At 38.8% G+C, this 18,782-nt stretch overlaps 1 protein-coding gene across 4 annotated transcripts; it reads left to right on the top strand.

Annotated features, from left to right (window-relative positions):
* The first annotated feature begins 3,521 nt into the window (after positions 1-3,521).
* chic (profilin chic) lies at positions 3,522-14,672 on the top strand. Of its 4 annotated transcripts, none has more exons than XM_070999223.1 (4): positions 3,522-3,629; positions 4,757-5,047; positions 11,984-12,155; positions 14,240-14,672. In XM_070999223.1, the coding sequence occupies exons 2-4, from the start codon at positions 4,937-4,939 to the stop codon at positions 14,335-14,337; spliced, it is 381 nt and encodes a 126-aa protein (XP_070855324.1). In that variant the 5' UTR covers positions 3,522-3,629; positions 4,757-4,936; the 3' UTR covers positions 14,338-14,672. The 4 variants fall into 4 exon arrangements, with proteins under 4 accessions (XP_070855324.1, XP_070855322.1, XP_070855321.1 ...); XM_070999221.1 differs by having other exon boundaries at positions 3,627-3,682; XM_070999220.1 differs by lacking the exon at positions 3,522-3,629 and adding an exon at positions 4,382-4,516.
* The last annotated feature ends 4,110 nt before the right edge of the window (positions 14,673-18,782 follow it).

Here is an 18,782-nt window from a genome sequence, read left to right as displayed (position 1 = left end):
TATTAAATTTCCGGGACCCTTAAACAACGTTCTGGAATAAACAAAGTTTCCAACACCTTAAAGATATTAAGCATATCCGTGTGTATATACATATGCATTTGTTGCTGACGAGGGAAATTAAATTCTTTTTAAATTTATTATACTAAAACTGATATCCTTTGTAAAAAATATTTAATTTGCAAATCCTAAACAGCTGTAACACATTTCCTCCAAAGGGCAATCTGAAACTGCATTCCTATGTTTAAACAAATACATATAAATGTTTAACTAAATAGATTCATGGATTTCCCTCACACCTTTCCGCTACATTATAAAACATTTACATTGTGAAATAGGTCCTTAGGGGAAAGCACAAATACAACACGCCAAAACCTCTACATCTATGGCGATATGGTAATGTAGAATGTTTTAAATTTAGCTTGAGTAGCAAAGATAAATCTAATTCAAAACTTCAAGACAATATTTATTCTATTTACAAAACTTCAGCAGACGAAGCTGCGGGCGACCTTGCTAGTTCTTTATAAAGAAAGAGGGTGAAAGATATCAGTTATGCATATTAAAGCCTGGTACTCATATCGACGAAAACCGTGAACCATACGAGAGAGCGCGAGGCAAATAGGCGGCTAACGTTTTTCGCCAGGTCTGATTCACCGCGGTACTCAGATGACCTAAGGAAATAGAAAAACAAATACCAGATTTTGTCGGTGAATTCCAAAGGAACGTCATTAACCGACCAAAAACGCTGTTGCAATTTTTAAGCGGACTCTTGTTCTTGAACCGAACAGCTGTTTGGCATATGCATATAAGCAACGTATCTCAAGGGTTAGAACCGGCAAAATCAGTTTCTCCAAAAAATATAGAAAGGAACGCAAAACTGAGTACAATTGAACGCATTGCTATTAGCAAATTAATTTATGGTGAGATTTCCATTCAAAAAAGCGTAGTGAAAGTTGAATAGAGACTGTTTTGGGCCCCAGTGACGGCACGAGAATTTGCACATTTATAACACTTTCCTCGGATACCATTTATTGACTATCTCCATTTTAAAGCAACAAAAGGTGGATGCGTCCCTAAATGGCATTTTCTTTAGATATGTACAGGGGTTTCACAGAAACCGACGTCGGATTTGGATCAAAACCGTAGGTATCACAGAAATTCTAGTGATTTCCTTTTTTCGAAAAAACTACCGAAAAATGACCAGGGCTGGATACATACACTAAATATCGATTACTGAATAATTATCGAATTTTATTTAACTTATTTTGACCATTTGCCAATAAGCATTAAACTTTATTTATGTTTTTTTTTGCAAAATTACAAAAAGAATACTTGTTTAAAGCGCATATTGTACAAAATAAATGAAAAAAATGAAAAATTGTAATTACCCGCCACACTACATACTGCAGCCCTGAACAGCTGCTTGCGGCTGCTGAATTGGTTTATCTACACTTGGAAATTGTAAACAATTTTAAAAGCAAACCAAAATGCCATCTGCACGAATTCTTGCTCTAGAGTACTTGGGAAGATAAAAACTTCGAGAGGCTAGGATGCAGAATATGGCGTCTTGTGCTGCTGACCTATGTTTTCCCCTAAAACTAAGAAACGTTTATTAATTCAAATTAACAATAAACAAAAATTGTTTACTTATACTTACATGTCTTCTTCTACATCATTGCCGGCAAAAAATGGGAAATTTTTCACGACAGAGCTGTCACCTTTTTGCAAAGGCGGAATGTTTTTATAATTTTTTCTCAATACTACTACAATACTAATTACCGTACTGTATAAAATTCGTTAACACATTTCGATAACTTCTTGGTATTTTCGAGTTCGAGCAAATTGGTACAACTGTCTGGCTTGACGGTTTGCAGACGTTTTTTTAAGCTAATTTTTTCAAGACGGTATATAAAATGTTTACTTTTAAATATAACCGGAAAAAAATATAAAAATTGTAGTATGCAGATAGTTAATTGATTTCATTAGTGTTGTCTTAAATAAAGTTTTATTTTTGGCAAGCATTTGTAAGTTGGTTTATTTTATCAAAACGTCTGTCAAAATACGGGGGATTTAGAAACCGTCAAAAATGACGTCTGTCACAACGAAATTCGCTTTTCGGGGGAAACTTGTTAGGAACGGATTTCTGTGACACCCCTGATAATGTACCTTTCGATGGAAAGGGTGCCAAATTTTGTCATGAAGGACATAAGCTAGAAGTTAGTCATTTTCTTACAACAGAGCACAGCAATATTTATTACCAAGATGATATCAATTGGAAAGTTCCGAGCCGTTGGGAGGCTTCTTGGGTCTGCTCCAACAACGATCTCCTTATAATGGAACCACTGCATTGCAGTGACTGCAGCTTAAATGCATTTCCTTCTCAAAAAAATTACGAAATATCAAGTACAAAAATCACCTAGGAAATCACCTGGGATCACCCATTTTCCGCTGCAGCGAGTTGTAACGAATTTTTGCCGACTCTTTCCTATGCGTATATTTCTTATGGAGGAAAAAATCGATGAAGCGGATCTTGGTCGGTGAAAAAAAAACCCTTCTGTTTGAATAGTCGAAAAATCTCATTTTTTGTAGTGCGAGCGAAGTTATCAGAGTTGCATAGCTTAGATACGAAAATATTAACATGTCTACGACATCCGGCTTCAGACTTGCGCGGCGATCCGACAGTATCTGTTAAGCACCTCTCGGACTCACAGGCAACCTGTTTAAGCGGTTCGTAGATATCTGCACTCGTCTAAGATAAAAAAAATGTACCTTAAAATTTGTGAAAATAACTTAATCAAAATCCACTTTCCAATATAGTAGTTGGTAGCATGCTTCAGGCTCGTTTTGGTTTTTGATATGTTGTCTTAGTTCAACTGGTGGTATAGGCGCCATCGGCGGTTTGGATTTTTCCCATGGAAAACGGGGCACCGTACGCGTTTTATAATGTCCGAATCGTTTTTCATCCTGGCGTGTAAAGTTTCAAAAGCGGTCTTGGTTTCAATGGAAAATCTAGAAATATGTTTGTACAGTAAATAACTTAAATTATAAACACATTTTTCTCTTATAGCGGTCTTCCCACAGAGATCCATCCACCATCTACCATCCGTTAAACGGATGGCCCATAAGGTTTTGCCGATCCGAAAATTGCCCAGTTAGTTCCTCATCCAAATTTGACGGACTCCTTTATGAGATAGTAAGGCGATGTTTGTTCGGTGAAACTCTGAGCTTTTCTTCTTGAGTGGAAATTGAAACATTCACTTCAAAAACGTAAACAGCGATGACAGGGAACAATCGAAAATGGAAGGTTCGATTAGCCAGATCAGCTGTTATCGGACGGTAGATGGTGGATGTGATCTGTTGGAGTCGGAGTTTCATTAGTTCGATGGTGGAGTTATGTTAGATGGTGGATGTGCCCTGTGTGTATCGGATATATTCCAACCGTTTCGAACGAATTGACTCTACGGGAAGGGGTATTACATACCTTCCGCACCGTTTCTCTGAAATTGGTGATGTGACAAAAACATCGAATGTCGGAAAAAAAACATCGATGATTTAAAAATTTTAAAACATCGATGTTTCTATCGATGGTTTTCCACCTCCGTCACTCTGAATTTTTACAGCCTGTGAACAGTGTGAGTGCCGTTAGGTTCTTTTAAAAAAGATATTCTTCCTGGTTATACTGTATGTGAGTGAAAAGTCAATGTAGAAACACATGTAGTACATTTCGAATAAAACTACTTTCGTGATGAGAGCACGCCTTAAATGGGTTAAGGCCACATTTGTACGCGCAACTTGGCCAACTGCGTTGGCTGTGCGTTCTGATTTGTGTGTATATAAGTGTGCAATAAATGAAGTGGGATAAGTTCAGAAAAGTTCAACCGTGCAGTATAGCACATTAGATTCTCTTTGTCAACCTGCCACTGCTAGCACACATTTTGCTGGTGCGGGGGCAGCTCATAATAATAAATGAAATTCCATATTGGCGTTAAAATAAAAGTCTATTTTTAATTTATGACAATGCCGGCCAAAAAAGAGGCGATTCATAACACTCACTAAAAGTGTCCGGAGAGGAGCGGACCTCCGTTGAGTCATCTTGTGCTCTCACTCGCTCATTTGCATTGTCCGCAGCCGGCTGATTAATAACGGCCCGACTCGTACGACCGTCTCGCTTACATACCCGCTCCAGCCCAGTCGCGCTGTTTCTCTCTCTAGTGCTCGCTCTCACTCTTAGAAATGAAGTGGGTGAGTAAGCGGGTGACTCACGGTCTGGAATTGAGTGCTTTGGACCAGCAGCGGATCAGCCCCCTGCAGCACTCTCTCGTCTGAGTGGATTTTTCTCAAATTCAAAATCGGTTTATAATTCCGCTTTGCGCTCATTCGACTTTGGAAATCAGCCTCGAACGTTTCGAGATTTCCCAGCGAGTCTGATTAGTGTGTGGAGCTGCTGGCATATGGTTTCTGTTTCTATCTGACTTGGTCTCATCCCCCGTGCGTGTGGCTGTGCTTAGTGTGTGTATTTGTGAGTTTTTTCAAAGGAGGAAAATTGGGCTTTGGTTCCGCTGCATCATAGTTACTTGGATATAAATATGCACATACTAGCAAATCGTTTGAAAATCCTTACTCAAGTCGCCGCTGCCACCCAATAATTTGTCAAGGGCGGAGAAAAGAAGCTAACGAGGCTATGGCGCACCGTTTTCAAGTCGAAGATTGTCGAATGCGATTCTATAAATGTTAATTCTGTCTACCTCTCTCGTTGCAGTTAAAAGTAATTTAATACAATAAAAAATCGTCGGCGTTGCAGATTTTTCTTTGTCTATTTGCCAACTTCGTGTGACCCCCGAAACGAAAGTGCGACTCGACGTGCGGTAAGGCAGCGATCCAGCTAACATTCAGGTCATATCAATACAACTTAATCCTCACCCACGAAAAAAAAAACACCATGAGCTGGCAAGATTATGTGGACAACCAACTTCTGGCCTCGCAGTGCGTGACCAAGGCGTGCATCGCCGGCCACGATGGAAACATATGGGCGCAGTCTAATGGTTTCGAGGTGAGTACGGAATGCGTTTGGAATACGGATAGAAAGCGGCCAGCGTATAACGGCAAGTTGACAATGAATTTTCGCAAGTTCAAGGGTGTGACTCATGCTGTCTCCCTCTCTCGGCCGCCATGATTACTTTCGCTTGATAAAGAACACTTAACCCTCGCCAGTTTCACCCCCTGCAGAGCTCCTGCGCAGGCCCGCTCTCCCACTCACCCACGTCCCCAATTCAGAAGAGTTTGGGTGATCGTGCTGCAAGCCACTCGTACGGTCCTAATCGTAGTCGGAGGAATAGGCCAAACATCTGGCTAGTGACTGGTATATTTCTGTTTATCGATGACTCAGGTTCCATTTCGATTTTAGGTGATTACTCTGGGAGACAGAAATCTGATATCAGCAGCTGGCTTTAATGTATAGAGCGCAGTGCAACACTGCTTCCTGATAATGCAGTCTGTAGCCCCACCCCTTCGTTATCGCTCGCATTTATCGCACTCAATTATTAGTGCAGGCTTTTCTGCTTTGTTGCTGTCGCTGATTCTGCTTGCTTCCTCTACCGTTCAAAATAAATGCTCTTTATCGGAGTTAAAATAATAGAAGTACAGAAAATATATTGAGCAGGCGATGCCGCGTCACCAGCGTAGATTGAGTTGATTCGAGTTAAGTCTGTTTTACCTCTTAATGCGAATGAACACTCGAGCATTTTTAGTATGCGCGCCACGTTTTTGCCTTTTTCGTATGCGTGTGTAACTTCCTGTCGACTCTCTTGTGCGCGTTTTCACTCCCTTGTGCTTTGTTTGTAGACTGCCGACTTTTTCTCCCAGTGTCGTGGGTCCCATTAGATTAGAAACCAATTTTTACAAAATAAGGTTGACCAAAGATTCGCTGCCTGCATCATCATTCTACTCTTTCTTTTCTTAATTTCCCATTCTTGCACTCGGTATCAATTTCATTATACTACTAGTCTCGTATCCGTCTTTTGTTGATTTTCTTTATTTCGCATTTCCCAAGTTACCTAATATTAATCTCAATTAGTAGTTTAAATCTTACAAATCGTAGTTAATATCCACTTTTACCCTCCCGATTAATCAGCAGCTTTGGGCCTAGCCGGAATTATTTTAAGACTTCGAATTTTATAGGCTTATCAAAGACGTCTTTGTTTTATTTATTTTTTTTTTTTTTTTGCAAAACCGGCTTTTAAAGACAGGATCCGTTTTATGTTTGTGCAAGCACATGCTTTTAAAAATTTCCTTTATAGGAGATTGCAAACGTTTTTTGGCAGTTGTGGAGTTTTTGCGATCGATGCGGCGCGCACCTCTGTTTTTGGTATAGCTGTCTATAAAACCGGCTTTGTGCGACTATTCTTCTCTGCTCTCCGCCTTTCTTTCTCTCAGTCGACGCGCTTCTCGCTCAATGGAAACTTCTCGATGCCTACAGCTTAAGAGGCATTTCGATGTGTCACCTTTTGGCAGGCGGCAAAAACCTTTTGGACGGCAGCCCACGTAGTGACGAAGCGCACATGGAGAGTGTGCGAAGGCAACTAGTATAAATATAAATACTACTATAAATGAAAATCTACTGTCCGACCGAAAGGTATCGCAAAGACTAAAAGGGTTGCTTACCAAGACTTTAAAAATCAATTGGTTTGGGAGAAAGAGCGGAGTAAGTGTAAAAGTGAAAATTTAGAAAATTTGATCTGTTGGGGCCGTTAATGATAAATGCACGAGTCTAATTGTGTTCTCACTTAAAATGCGCGTCAAATGACACCTCAGTTGTTGAAATCTGATGCTCCTTTCAAAAGATATACGCAAAACAAGATTTTGGCGGACTTCTCAAAATGAACAATTTAATTTGTTTGCCAGTTTCGTACACCCGTAGCTTGTGATCTACTAAAGCTAAACCTTGTGCTATATGTCGTTAGAAAGGTATTTTAAAAAAATTTGTATTCCTTTCTAACATGATTTGTCTAAATACCAACGTTAAAAATTATCAACAAACTTTTTTAAATTTAGATTTCTTAGTTTTTTTTATTTTTCAAAAACGATTTCGGTTAAACCCTTGAGATTCCTCAGCTTTGGACAACATTGAATTTTGTATGTGCGTATCCAAACGCTATTTTAGGGTCATGGAATCATTTAAATTGCAAGCAACAGTTCCATATAAAAAACTCGAACTATACAGCTTTTGAGAAAGTATATTAATTATATGATTGATGCTTAAAACAAAAACTTCTGATATTAAACAAAAACACCTCTTAACGAGGAAAAAATCAAGTGAAGATCGCACCATCACCTTTTGTGACGAAACTGTATTATACAATCTACTAAATAAACAAACTTTCTAAAGGCATATTGAATTGCAGCGTGCCAAATGTAAAAAATTTAGAAAGTGTGTTTATATTCTTTCTCAGGGTAACTAGCTGAGTCGATCTATCCATGTCCGTCCATATAAATGCTGAGATCTGGACAGAAGCAAAATTGAGGGGTTTTAAGCAGCAGAAGTTTGTTTTATCGGAGTGCCACGCCTACTGTAACGCCAGCAATCGCTCATGACGCTAAAGTCCGCCTAGCGCCTACATTTTTAAAGATTTAGTTTAAGCGTTAATTTAAACAGAATTTATTGATCAATACCTGTCTACATTTCAATAATCATCCCAATCGCAATTTTATTAAAAAGATTGAAATTCTAAGTTAATAAGTGAGGAAAGGGCTTCCACGGTCAATAGTATATCTACCATCCGCTAGGAGGTAGAGTCGTGCAGCGCAAAAAAAAAAATTCCATGGAATTTTATTTTAAAATTGGTCAACAGACAAAACACTTTTATTTGTTGGTTAGCTTAGTAGCGGGTGTCTAAAAGACGAAGCTCTCGGTTATAGCGTTCTCCCTTGTTTTATCATTAAAAAATTTAAATTAATTAAGTAAGCTTGTTACAATGGGACAGTTGAAAGCTATACTGTAGAATCTGTCAAGTTTATAATAAGTCTTATATAAAAATATGTATGTGTATGTGAAGGGTAGTAATTTTTATAAGGTTCTATAACCCCGCTGGCGCATACAAACCCGATTATCATATTATTTTGTACATAAATATGTGTTTCTGCAACCGATTGCTTCCATACCGTAGCATGGTATAAAAAAAACAAGGAAGAACGCTATAGTCGAGTACCTCGACTTTCAGATACCCGTTACTCAGCCAAAGAGACCAAAGGGAAATGGAAATATGCAAGCAGCAAAGCGAGATTAAAATACGCCACCTACCGGCGGTAGACAGACTTAAGCGTTATGGGCGTTAGAGTGGGCGTGGCAAATTTTTTTTTTGGATCAATCGATAGGTATTGATGAGACCAATACATTTCAGTTAAAATCTAGCATGAAAACTGTGGGCGTCACAGGTTTGGGCGATTTGTGGGGGTTCTGTCCGGATGAACGCTGAGATCTCGGAAACTATAAGAGCTAGGCTATTGAAATTTGGCGTGCAGATTCCAGAGCTTCTTACGCAGCGCAAGTTTGTTTCAGCAATGTGCCACGCCCACTCTTACGCCCACAAACCGCCCAAAACTGTGGCTCCTACAGTTTTGATGCTGGAATACAAATTTTAACTGAAATGTATTGGTCTCGTCAATACCTATCGATTGATCCAAAAAAAATTTGACACGCCCACTGTAACGCCCATAACGAATTAAATCAGTCTACCGCCGGTAGGTGGCTTATTTTAATCTCGGTTTGCTGCTTGCTTATCTCCATTTCCTTTTGGTCCCTTTATCTGAGTAACGGGTATCTGATAGTCGAGGTACTCGACTATAGCGTTCTTCCTTGTTTTTTTTTTTAAATCACGAGTCGATCTGATCTACATACATAGCTCGCTGTTATTATTTTTTAAATTTATTTTGGCAGCGACCCTAATGGGTTTATCTTTATATAGTAAACGTACAATGATGGTTTTTCTTTTGTTCTAAAAGTTAATAAGGGCCGGTTTCTCGAGTCTTCTTTGTTTTCGAAAAAGTTAAGGATCAGATAAACTTGTCGTAAAAGCACATTGGTTTTCTCGACTCTGTTAGTGTTGAGTGCTGTTAATCACAAAATTGCGTTGGTTATTTCTTTGAGATTAAAAAATCAAACAAAAACACCTCTTGACGATCAATATTTGTGACGAAAATGTATTATACGATTTATTAAATAAACACACTTTCTAAATTCTTTATGTTCGGCACGCTTCAATTTAATATACCTGTGTTTAGCTGTACGATTTTGATAAAGCGTGTTGAATGAGAAAAACACAGGTATATTAAATTTCAGCGTGCCAAATGAGAAAAACACAGGTATATTAAATTTCAGCGTGCCAAATGCTAAAAATGTAGATAGTATATTTATTTCTTTCTTGCGCTTCGCCACTATGTGGACTGCCGTCTACAGTGATGTAATCTTAGTAGGCTTCATAAAATCAGCTGTCATTTCAAGGAGCCGAAAAATACTTAGCTCGGAGCCTGTGTCCGTCAGAGTTAGCTCTCACATTGGCGTCCGAGAAAACCAAATTTCCTTAGCAGGGATTTTATCTGTTCGAGAAATTTTAGGTGGCACTCGAGAAAACGTCCCTTAGAAGGCTTTGTAAAAATAGCTGTCATTTTATCGAACCGAAATAGAATTAACAGGCAGTACCGTCAGAGTTTCACTCAGCGTCATATCTCTGTGTAACTTCGAGTGTACAAATCTTGGGATAGGAGTGATACAAAAAAGTATTATTTTTTGTGTGGATTGTCACAGTAATCGCCTTCTTGTTCTATAATTTAAAACAATTATATTGTCTTTAATACTTCTTTAATTCGTGTTTCCCCCAAACCTTTTAAAATAACATGTGTTCAAAAGTTCGCGTACAGCTTGATATAGTATGGGCTGTATGTTTGGAATCTTTATCTTGTTGGAATTAAAACTTGTTCTGTAATTCCATCTTTGTTGCACTTAGGATCAAATTATCCATCAACAGTTTGATATACGAGGGTGGTCCGATAAGTATTTAGCCTCCAAAAGAAAACCGAAAATTTTGGAAAAGTGGCGATTTCAACTCCAACGCTCCAACTTCTTTAACCCGTCTGAAAAATACGTTTTCTGGAGGTCTGCAAAATAGGCCTCTGTGGCGGCGACGACCTCCTCATTCGATTCCGATTTCTGTCCAGCGAGTGACTTTCAAGTTTGAAAACAAAATGAAGTCACACGGGGCCAAATCTGGAGAATATGGTGGATGGGGTAGCAGTTCGTAGCCCAATTCGACCAATTTGGCCTTGTCGAGGGCGGAAGTGTGAGCCGGTGCGTTGTTATGATGGAAGAGCACTTTTTTCTTCGCCAAATTCGGCGGCGAATCGGCCCAATAATTCGGCATAGTACAGCCCTGTGACCGTTTTGCCCTTCTCCAGGTAGTCGATGTAGATCACACCTTGTGAGTCCCAAAAAACGGTGGCCATCACCTTTTTGGCCGATGGGAAAGTCTTCGCCTTCTTCGGAGCAGGTTAACGGGTTAAATCCACTGCTTCGACTGTTCCTTGGTCTCTGGTGTGTACCAGTGGACCCATGTTTCGTCGACGGTCACGAAACGACGCAGAAACTCATTCGGTTGCGTTTGTTGTCCGGAGTGGGCAAACGCGGCACCCATCTCGGCGACAGCTTTCTCATCCCAAAATTTCATGCAGGATATGACCCACGCGGTCTTTTGACATGCCTACTGTCTCTGCTATCTTGCATAATTTCAACCGGCGGTCTGCCAATACGAGATCGTGGATTTGTGTCACGTTATCCTCCATGGTAACCGTTTTCGGGGCACCTGGGCGTGGCTCATCAAAAACCGACGAGCAACCACGTTGAAACTCGTTAAACCAATTTTTGACGGTCGCCATCGAAGGAGAAGAGTCACCGTACACAGCATCCAAGCGCTTTTTGATTTCGCTGCGCGATTTCCCTTCCAAAAACAAGAATCGAATCACAGACCGATATTACTCTTTCTCCATTTTCCTAAAATCCGCGGACACGTCCGATTCCACATGCAGTCAAATCAAAACTACGAGACCGTCTTCGAGAATGTACTACACGATAGTAAATTTCTCTTGCGATAGTGACGCCATCGGGCGGTGAGGCTAAGTACTTATCGGACTGCCCTCGTTTATCTTATGGTCCATAATATTATCGATGATAATACATACACCCCCATAGCATAATTTAATTTCCATTAATAATTTCCTCTTCCCTGTTTCACAGTTGAAAGTAAGCTTTTCTTTTTGATGACTTCTCCGCTCTTGCGCCAGAATAATTTCTTTCCTTTAATTCCATATGTAAAACTTGCTTTCGTGTGCAAACAAATTACGGTTTTCCAGAACTCTGGAGGCTTGGAAACTGCAAATTGAACTCTTTTCTTTCGATTTATCTTTAAAATATAAAGCTATTTTCTCATGTATACAGATTTTTTTTTTATAATTTTTCGGATATTCGCATATGAAAAGGTGAAAGGCAATTGCTTCGTCTAGCCACACAAAAAATCATAGTATTTTTACAAAATAAACATTATTTGCACTGTACGCAGAGATATGACGCTAAGTGTAGCTCTCACAAAGACACTCGAGAAAACAAAATTTCTCTATGAGGCATTTTACCTGTCCGAGAAACCGGCCCTGAGTCCCTGTCAGAGCTAGATGTGGAAGCCAATGTGGAGGCAGCCGAGAAAACAAAATTTTCTTAGCAGGAAAGAAAGGTGATTTGCGGTAAACATCATAGCGCATCACAGTGTTAACTTAAAAGGTAATAGAATTGGGCTGGTATCGTCGAAACGTTTTTTTAAGTGTAAATTTTTTTCATTAAAAAGAAACAAGGTTTGTCTTTGGAAAAAACAAGCTGCAAAAAAATTATGTAAACCACAATTTGGCAATAGTTCATGACTTCATAACTTAAATCTATCCCATCTTGCAGGTGACAAAAGAGGAACTTTCCAAACTAATCAGCGGATTCGACCAGCAGGACGGGCTGACTAGCAACGGCGTAACACTCGCCGGCCAACGGTACATTTACCTCTCCGGCACGGACCGCGTGGTACGCGCTAAGCTCGGCCGGAGCGGAGTGCACTGCATGAAGACAACACAAGGTAAGCTACTTTGAAATCCTCATTGGAGATGATAAAAGACTTCAAAAATTACACCAGCTTACAAAATAAAATCGTCAAATGTTATTCCGGTAAAGTTAAGTTCCCTGATTATAAAAGGGAAAAATATAATTTTTTGGTGTCCATTTTTTAAGTGCCTATATCTGGGTCATTTGAATTATTAATCTCGATTTCTGATGACCCGAATTCGGTCATTAAAGACACATTTCAATGGTAACACTTTATTACAGCAAAAATGGTCCAAGAAGGATGATGGTTGTTCGTTGTAGAGTTTGACCCCTAGATCACAAAAAAGAAGACATAAATATTGTTTTTGTATAAGTCTGTTTAAAAGATTTACTTAAGAATACACAGCTGCGACAAAAAAAAATAGCACCAATGTGTAGGAAATTTTTCTTTGTTCTACAAAATGCAAATTTTTATTTCAATATTTTTATTCTGTTTGTTAGGGTAAGTAGGGTCATGTATCTATTAACAAAAATAAAAGTGGTTACGCCCACTATGGGCTTAAAACTTGGTTCTTAAAACTTCGACACATTTATCAAAGAAGTAGCAAAGTTATGCGGCAACAAAAGCAACACCACTTAAAGAAAAGGCTTAAAAAACTTAAAAATACTGTGATTTATATGAGGTATATGATTTTATACATCTTCAGGTAAAACAAGGAAGAACGGTATAGTCGAGTACCTCGACTATCAGATACCCGTTACTCAGCTAATAGGAGATATGCAAGCAGCAAAGCGAGATTAAAATGCGCCACCTACCGGCGGTAGACAGATTTAAGCGTTATGGGCGTTAGAGTGGGCGTGGCATTTTTTTTTGGATCAATCGATAGGTATTGACGAGACCAATACATTTCAGTTAAAATTTTTCTCTAGCATGAAAATTGTGGGCGTCACAGGTTTGGGCGGTTTGTGAGCGTTAAAGTGGGCGTGGCAAACTTTTTTTAGGTGTTGATGAGAACAATACATTTCAGCTAAAATTTTTATTCTAGCATCAAAACTGTAGGAGCCACAGTTTTGGGCGGTTTGTGGGCGTTAGAGTGGGCGTGGCACTCTGCTGAAACAAACTTGCGCTGCGTAAGAAGCTCAGGAATCTGCACGCCAAATCTCAATAGCTCTTATAGTTTCCGAGATTTCAGCGTTCATCCGGACAGACAGACGGACAGACAGACATGGCTAGATCGACTCGGCTACTTTATGGGGTTAAAAAAAAAATAAAAAATAAATAAAATTGTAGAGCCCAGCCTGAATAAAAAATTTAAATTTATTAAACAAATTTTGAAAATAAAAAAAAAAACAAATTTTCCTTAACGATTTAAGCAAATTGTGAAATAAATATATCATCTTAAGAATAAAAAATGGCTTCCCAAATCGAGGCCACCTATATTAAAAACGTAAAGGGAAACAGTGCGAATTAGTGATACACTTTAAAGCCAAAACACATTTTTATATGTTTCAAATGCCTTCACATTTTGGTGCACGCACAGTATTGGCGGGTGAGATTACAAATTTACATACGTTTTTCATGCGGACCCGCTTTATCGACCACCGGGTGAGCTCTGTCTAGTTTCACGCTTCGATTTTATTCGACCGAGCGGAGAGTTGTTGCACTGCTGTTTCGTTTCAGTACAAAAACTACCAGTGTCAACCATTTTTCAGCTCACTTGATTAATGTATAAGGCACTTATCTGGAGGCTTGTCATCCGGGTTGGCTCTCGTTTCCCGGTCACGGGCTCTTCATTGATATATTTTTCATCATTTCTAGCTAAAAAAAAAACTGTTAAATTTTATTTTTTTGCTGCTTTTTCCTCGCTATTTGGGAACATTGTCAACACATCAAAGTATAAGAATTTATTCTTTATTTAAAAAACCGTATTTTAGGAAATTCATGGTATTTTAAATTAAATAGGCATAATCATAAACTTTAAAGACCATTAGTATGATTTTAAAATTGATTGAATAATGTTTTCAATCGGCTTTTTTTGTACTACATCTCAATAAATTCAGGTTGTTTCCAATTGATTGACTAATCCATACCTTATACACTTCTATTATCTTTTGCAGCCGTGATTGTTTCTATCTATGAAGATCCTGTACAGCCCCAACAGGCCGCGTCCGTCGTAGAGAAACTTGGAGATTATCTGATTACTTGCGGGTACTAGGACCATAAATCAACACATACACCCCCATCAACCACAACACACACAGCAACAACTATAACAACAGGAAAAAAATTGATAAGAGAAAACCGTAAATGAACTAACATAAAAAGTAATTAATAATATTTACATTTATGGAAAAAAACCGACGGCCAATAAAGCACTTGAGGTTTTTTGTGTGTACAAGAAGAAATGGAACGAGTTAAAATGCATATACTTAAAATTGTCAAAAACGCAAATAGTTACTGAACTACAACAAAAATATAAATTTCTGCATTATTATATTTAAAATTTTTTGGTTTATACGATACAAATAAAAGGAAAACACAACTATAAAATGTCCGGTAAAAAATAAAATCAATCCTTAGCTTTGAACAAAATTTAAAAAAAAATATTGGCAACCTTAATTATAAGCGACCAAAACTACAAATGCAGCAAACCCAAACAAAATTGAAGCGAGAATAATTACCAAAAACAGAACAACGCAAGGTGACGCAGACATTTTTTTTTATTTTTTTGTACAGCAATATTTACAAAACCGACTGTTTATGTATATTAATACATAAATGCAGGCAAATGTTTTATATAATAGAGTGAGAGAAGATTTTTATTTATCAACCGGTCGGAGGGTAGCAAAGGAAGGGAGAGTAAAGTAAGCCAAGTACGAAAAATACCAACCAATATAAATAAATGTCTATATAAGTATGTTTATATACGTGAACTACTTGGAGATCCACGATGCTCTATTTTTATATGGTGTAAGGGAAAAAATCAAAATGGCCGATTCGTGAATACCAGACGCAGTGGTTGAATTTTCATATAAAGACTTCGGGAATTGGGAGAAAATTAATTAAAGTTAAATATGATATACAAATCGCACGCTTCATCAAAAAGTCTTCTTATTCAGATTGAGTTTTCCACTGTCACTCTATATGTAGGCGACCCTCTCTCACTCTCTTTGTAATATGTCGGTATTATTGCTGATCATTTTTCACATCGAATCCAAAGAATGTCACTAAGGGCACCGTTAGCGTATAAGTTTGTGTGTGTATGTCCAGGCTTGCGCGTTAGGATTACTCCCTACTGATCCCGGGAATCTTCATTCGCTCTCTTACTTATTTTTCCACTTCGCTTTTCATCCCCTGAAATTTTTCGTACAAGCTAAATAAAAACCGAATGCATATACATATGGATATAAAACATAAAATACTTTAATACTATTTAAATAAAAAAGCGAGTAAGATAACTGCAAATGCTCCTCATAAAAAGGAAGAACCTGCATTATTCTTTCTGGGTGGTGGGGGTGTATCGACGATCGATGAATCATTGAACTCTGTGCTCCTTATGACTTCTTTTAATTATTTTAGAAACCTGTGCTTTCAGCGCTGGCTATTGATCTATGCGAATCGCCAACTTATTTTTGTCGCCGTACAATTTTTTGAAATGGCTGACGAAATGCTTACATTTTTATACCCTTGCAGAGGGTATATTGATTTCAGTCAGAAGTTTGCAACGCAGTGAAGGAGACGTTTCCGACCCCATAAAGTAGACATATTCTTGATCAGCATGAGTAGACGAGTCGATCTAGCCATGTCCGTCTGTCCGTCCGTTTCTACGCAAACTAGTCTCTCAGTTTTAAAGCTATCGAGCTGAAACTTTCAGGTAGTATATAAGTCGGAACCAGACGGATCGGACTACTATATCGTATAGCTCCCATAGGAATAATCGGACAACAAAATTATATCTTTGGTGTTTTTTAGCATATAACCTCCTAAGCTTGGAAATAACATTTTTTAATTAGCTTTGAATTTTGAATTAAATTTTATCGAAATCGGACGACTATATCATACAGCTGCCATAGGAACGATAGGAAAATTGGTGGAAAAATAATATGAAACAAATTATAGCTTCGGTGTTTTTCAACATATAAGCTTCAACGCTTGGAAACAACATTTTTTAATTAGTTCTGAATTTCGAATTTAATTTGATCAAAATCGGACGACTATATCATGTAGCTGCCATAGGAACGATCTTAAAATTGGTAGGAAAATACTATGAAACAAATTTTAGCTTCGGTGTTTTTTGACAAATTATCTTATACTATTGGTAATATCAATTTTTGTGTTTTTAAATTTAATAATTATAGCTGCAAGAGTATATAAGCTTCGGATTGCCGAAGCTAACTTTCTTTCTTGTTTTTCCTGAGGCTCGTCCACTTTTTCTTTCAGCAACTGCCATTCTTACATATTTTTCAGCAGTCGTCTGGCAGTAAGATATTGACTTACATTATCGATCCATGACCGTAACGTTAAAAAATTGTACTCAAATTTAATTTCTGACGAGGCACGTAACATTTGAGCAACACATAAAATTTTGCTTTAATCGAATATAAGAATTTAGTTTTCGGTACTTCCTTTAGAGCTGTAGTTAATAAAAGACAGCGCAGAATCGCAATGGAGATGTGGGCTTTTCTTTCAATATGGGCGAAAAAACGCAAATGTAAAAAAAAATACTACTGAGGGCCTCTTGTGATACCACGTAATCTCTGTGCAGTTTGTTCTTTTTAGGAAACCACATTTTTGTAATGCTTACGCCCTGAATGGCGGCAAGGTTCGGAAGTGTGTAGCTCCCTAGGGTTCGAAAACGCTTGAGGTTATGCGCTAGGCAGAAGCATAGGAGGTGTACAATGCTCTCCTCTTCGTCTATCTTCTTCCAGTATCATACATAACCCCAAGCAGCAGTTTTGATTTATATAAAGCGCGTGTGGACAACATTGCCCACCTATACCAGGAGCTGGAAGATGGCCTGTATATATGTGTTTCTGGCGACTTCAGCCTATCTTCGCTCGTGTGGGCTCATGATGTTGAGTCTTCAGCAATGGTTCCCAGTAATTTGCATCTCCCCCACGAAATCTTAGTCATTGATGAGCTTCTTAGTGTGGGAATAGTCCAGATTAACCATGTATTTAATAACTTAAATAAGCTTCTAGATATTGTAAGGGCGCGTGTACCAGCAATGTATCTGGGTTTCGGATAGCTTAGACCAGCACCTCCGAATGCTTAGCAACATTTTTTTTTCCGGATGCTCAGCAACTTGTCTCTTAGGAACATCTGGGAGAAACAAGGCAACATGCTGCGCTCCTAGTAGGTCCGGAAAAACTGTGGCATGTGGGTTGCTAGGAGGGACTGATCGAGAGCAAGGAGTGAAAGGATTTTGGCGCCTGTCCGTGGCTAAATGGCGGAGTGGTGGAATCGCGGTTTGGTGTCGTCTTGCTAGGATATAAAAGGCGGCCCGCTGGCGTCAGCCGCTCATAGCAAGTGAATTTCCAAGTATAGTTACAAGTGGGTGAAAGTGGGAAAGTTTGTGTGTTCCCCAAAGCTAATTGGCACCTTTTGCAGCTTACTTATTTCAAACCTAATCCCGTGAGAAGTGTTTCAAGCCCCTTGTAACAACAGTGGGTCTCAAAGGGTGAGTTAGGCATTTTTTCCTAGTTTGGGTTTAACATTGACTTTGCGGCTCAGCTGCAAGCGACGCGGAAGAGCGATCTCGGCAAGAACCGCGACGAGGATTTGTAAAAAAGAGAGCACTACCACGGCGGCGGGCCTGGACAACAGACAAGAGTCGCCGGACACAAACCACGGCGCTTCTAAGAGCCAATCCCCGAAGAGAATTCCATATGCGCATTTTTTTTTGTTTAAAGCCAAGAGTCTTTTGGATCGGCCACAGCGGCAAGGCCGTATCGAGGTTTTTCCTCAAACAGCAGCGTCCAACAGAGCATCGCACTGTTTTTTCTTGATTTGATCGCAAAACTTTGGATCTCTGAAATCCACCAATCAATATTGCCGACCACATAAAGAATGTCAACATAGTTAGTAAAGTTCACTTCCTTTTTATTATTATTTGTATTTAAACCTAAGTCGAAAAACTTTAAGAAAACACAAAAGAACAGTCGGTCATGTTAGGCGAACAAAACAAACATAAAAACTACATAACAAGAAAGGTTATGCGCGAGGCTTGTTAGGCGAGCATTATTTTCTGATCTATTCACAGATGCGGCAGCCTCTTTGGAAGCGCTTTCATCGGATGCGGCAACAAACTTTACGTGAGTCAAACTTTTATTTAATTTTAACATCTAAACACGAACGGCGAAGCTCGCTGGTGGTCGCGCATGCGCGCCTGTTATCACATCCCGACCGTTGCCGAGGGATTTTTATGTTTGTAGGTTTTTCGTTCAAGCAGATCCACAAATGCTTTTGTTGTTTTGATTAAATTTGCTTTTATATAATATGCGTTTAGTTTCTTTTGGCAGCGCTGACTGCAGTCGCTGCGCGACAAATTTTAGAGTTTACGATTTGCCAATGCAATCCAGGGCTCAATTAGAGTTTTAAGACATTGTTCAATTAAATGTTTTTTTGTATTTTTTATTTATTTAACGTCCTGTTTATGTT

This window comes from Drosophila suzukii, unplaced genomic scaffold, assembly GCF_043229965.1.
Source record: "Drosophila suzukii unplaced genomic scaffold, CBGP_Dsuzu_IsoJpt1.0 scf_5, whole genome shotgun sequence".
In the NCBI taxonomy this organism is placed as follows: domain Eukaryota; kingdom Metazoa; phylum Arthropoda; class Insecta; order Diptera; family Drosophilidae; genus Drosophila; species Drosophila suzukii.
This window is presented reverse-complemented; position numbering and strand designations above follow the sequence as displayed.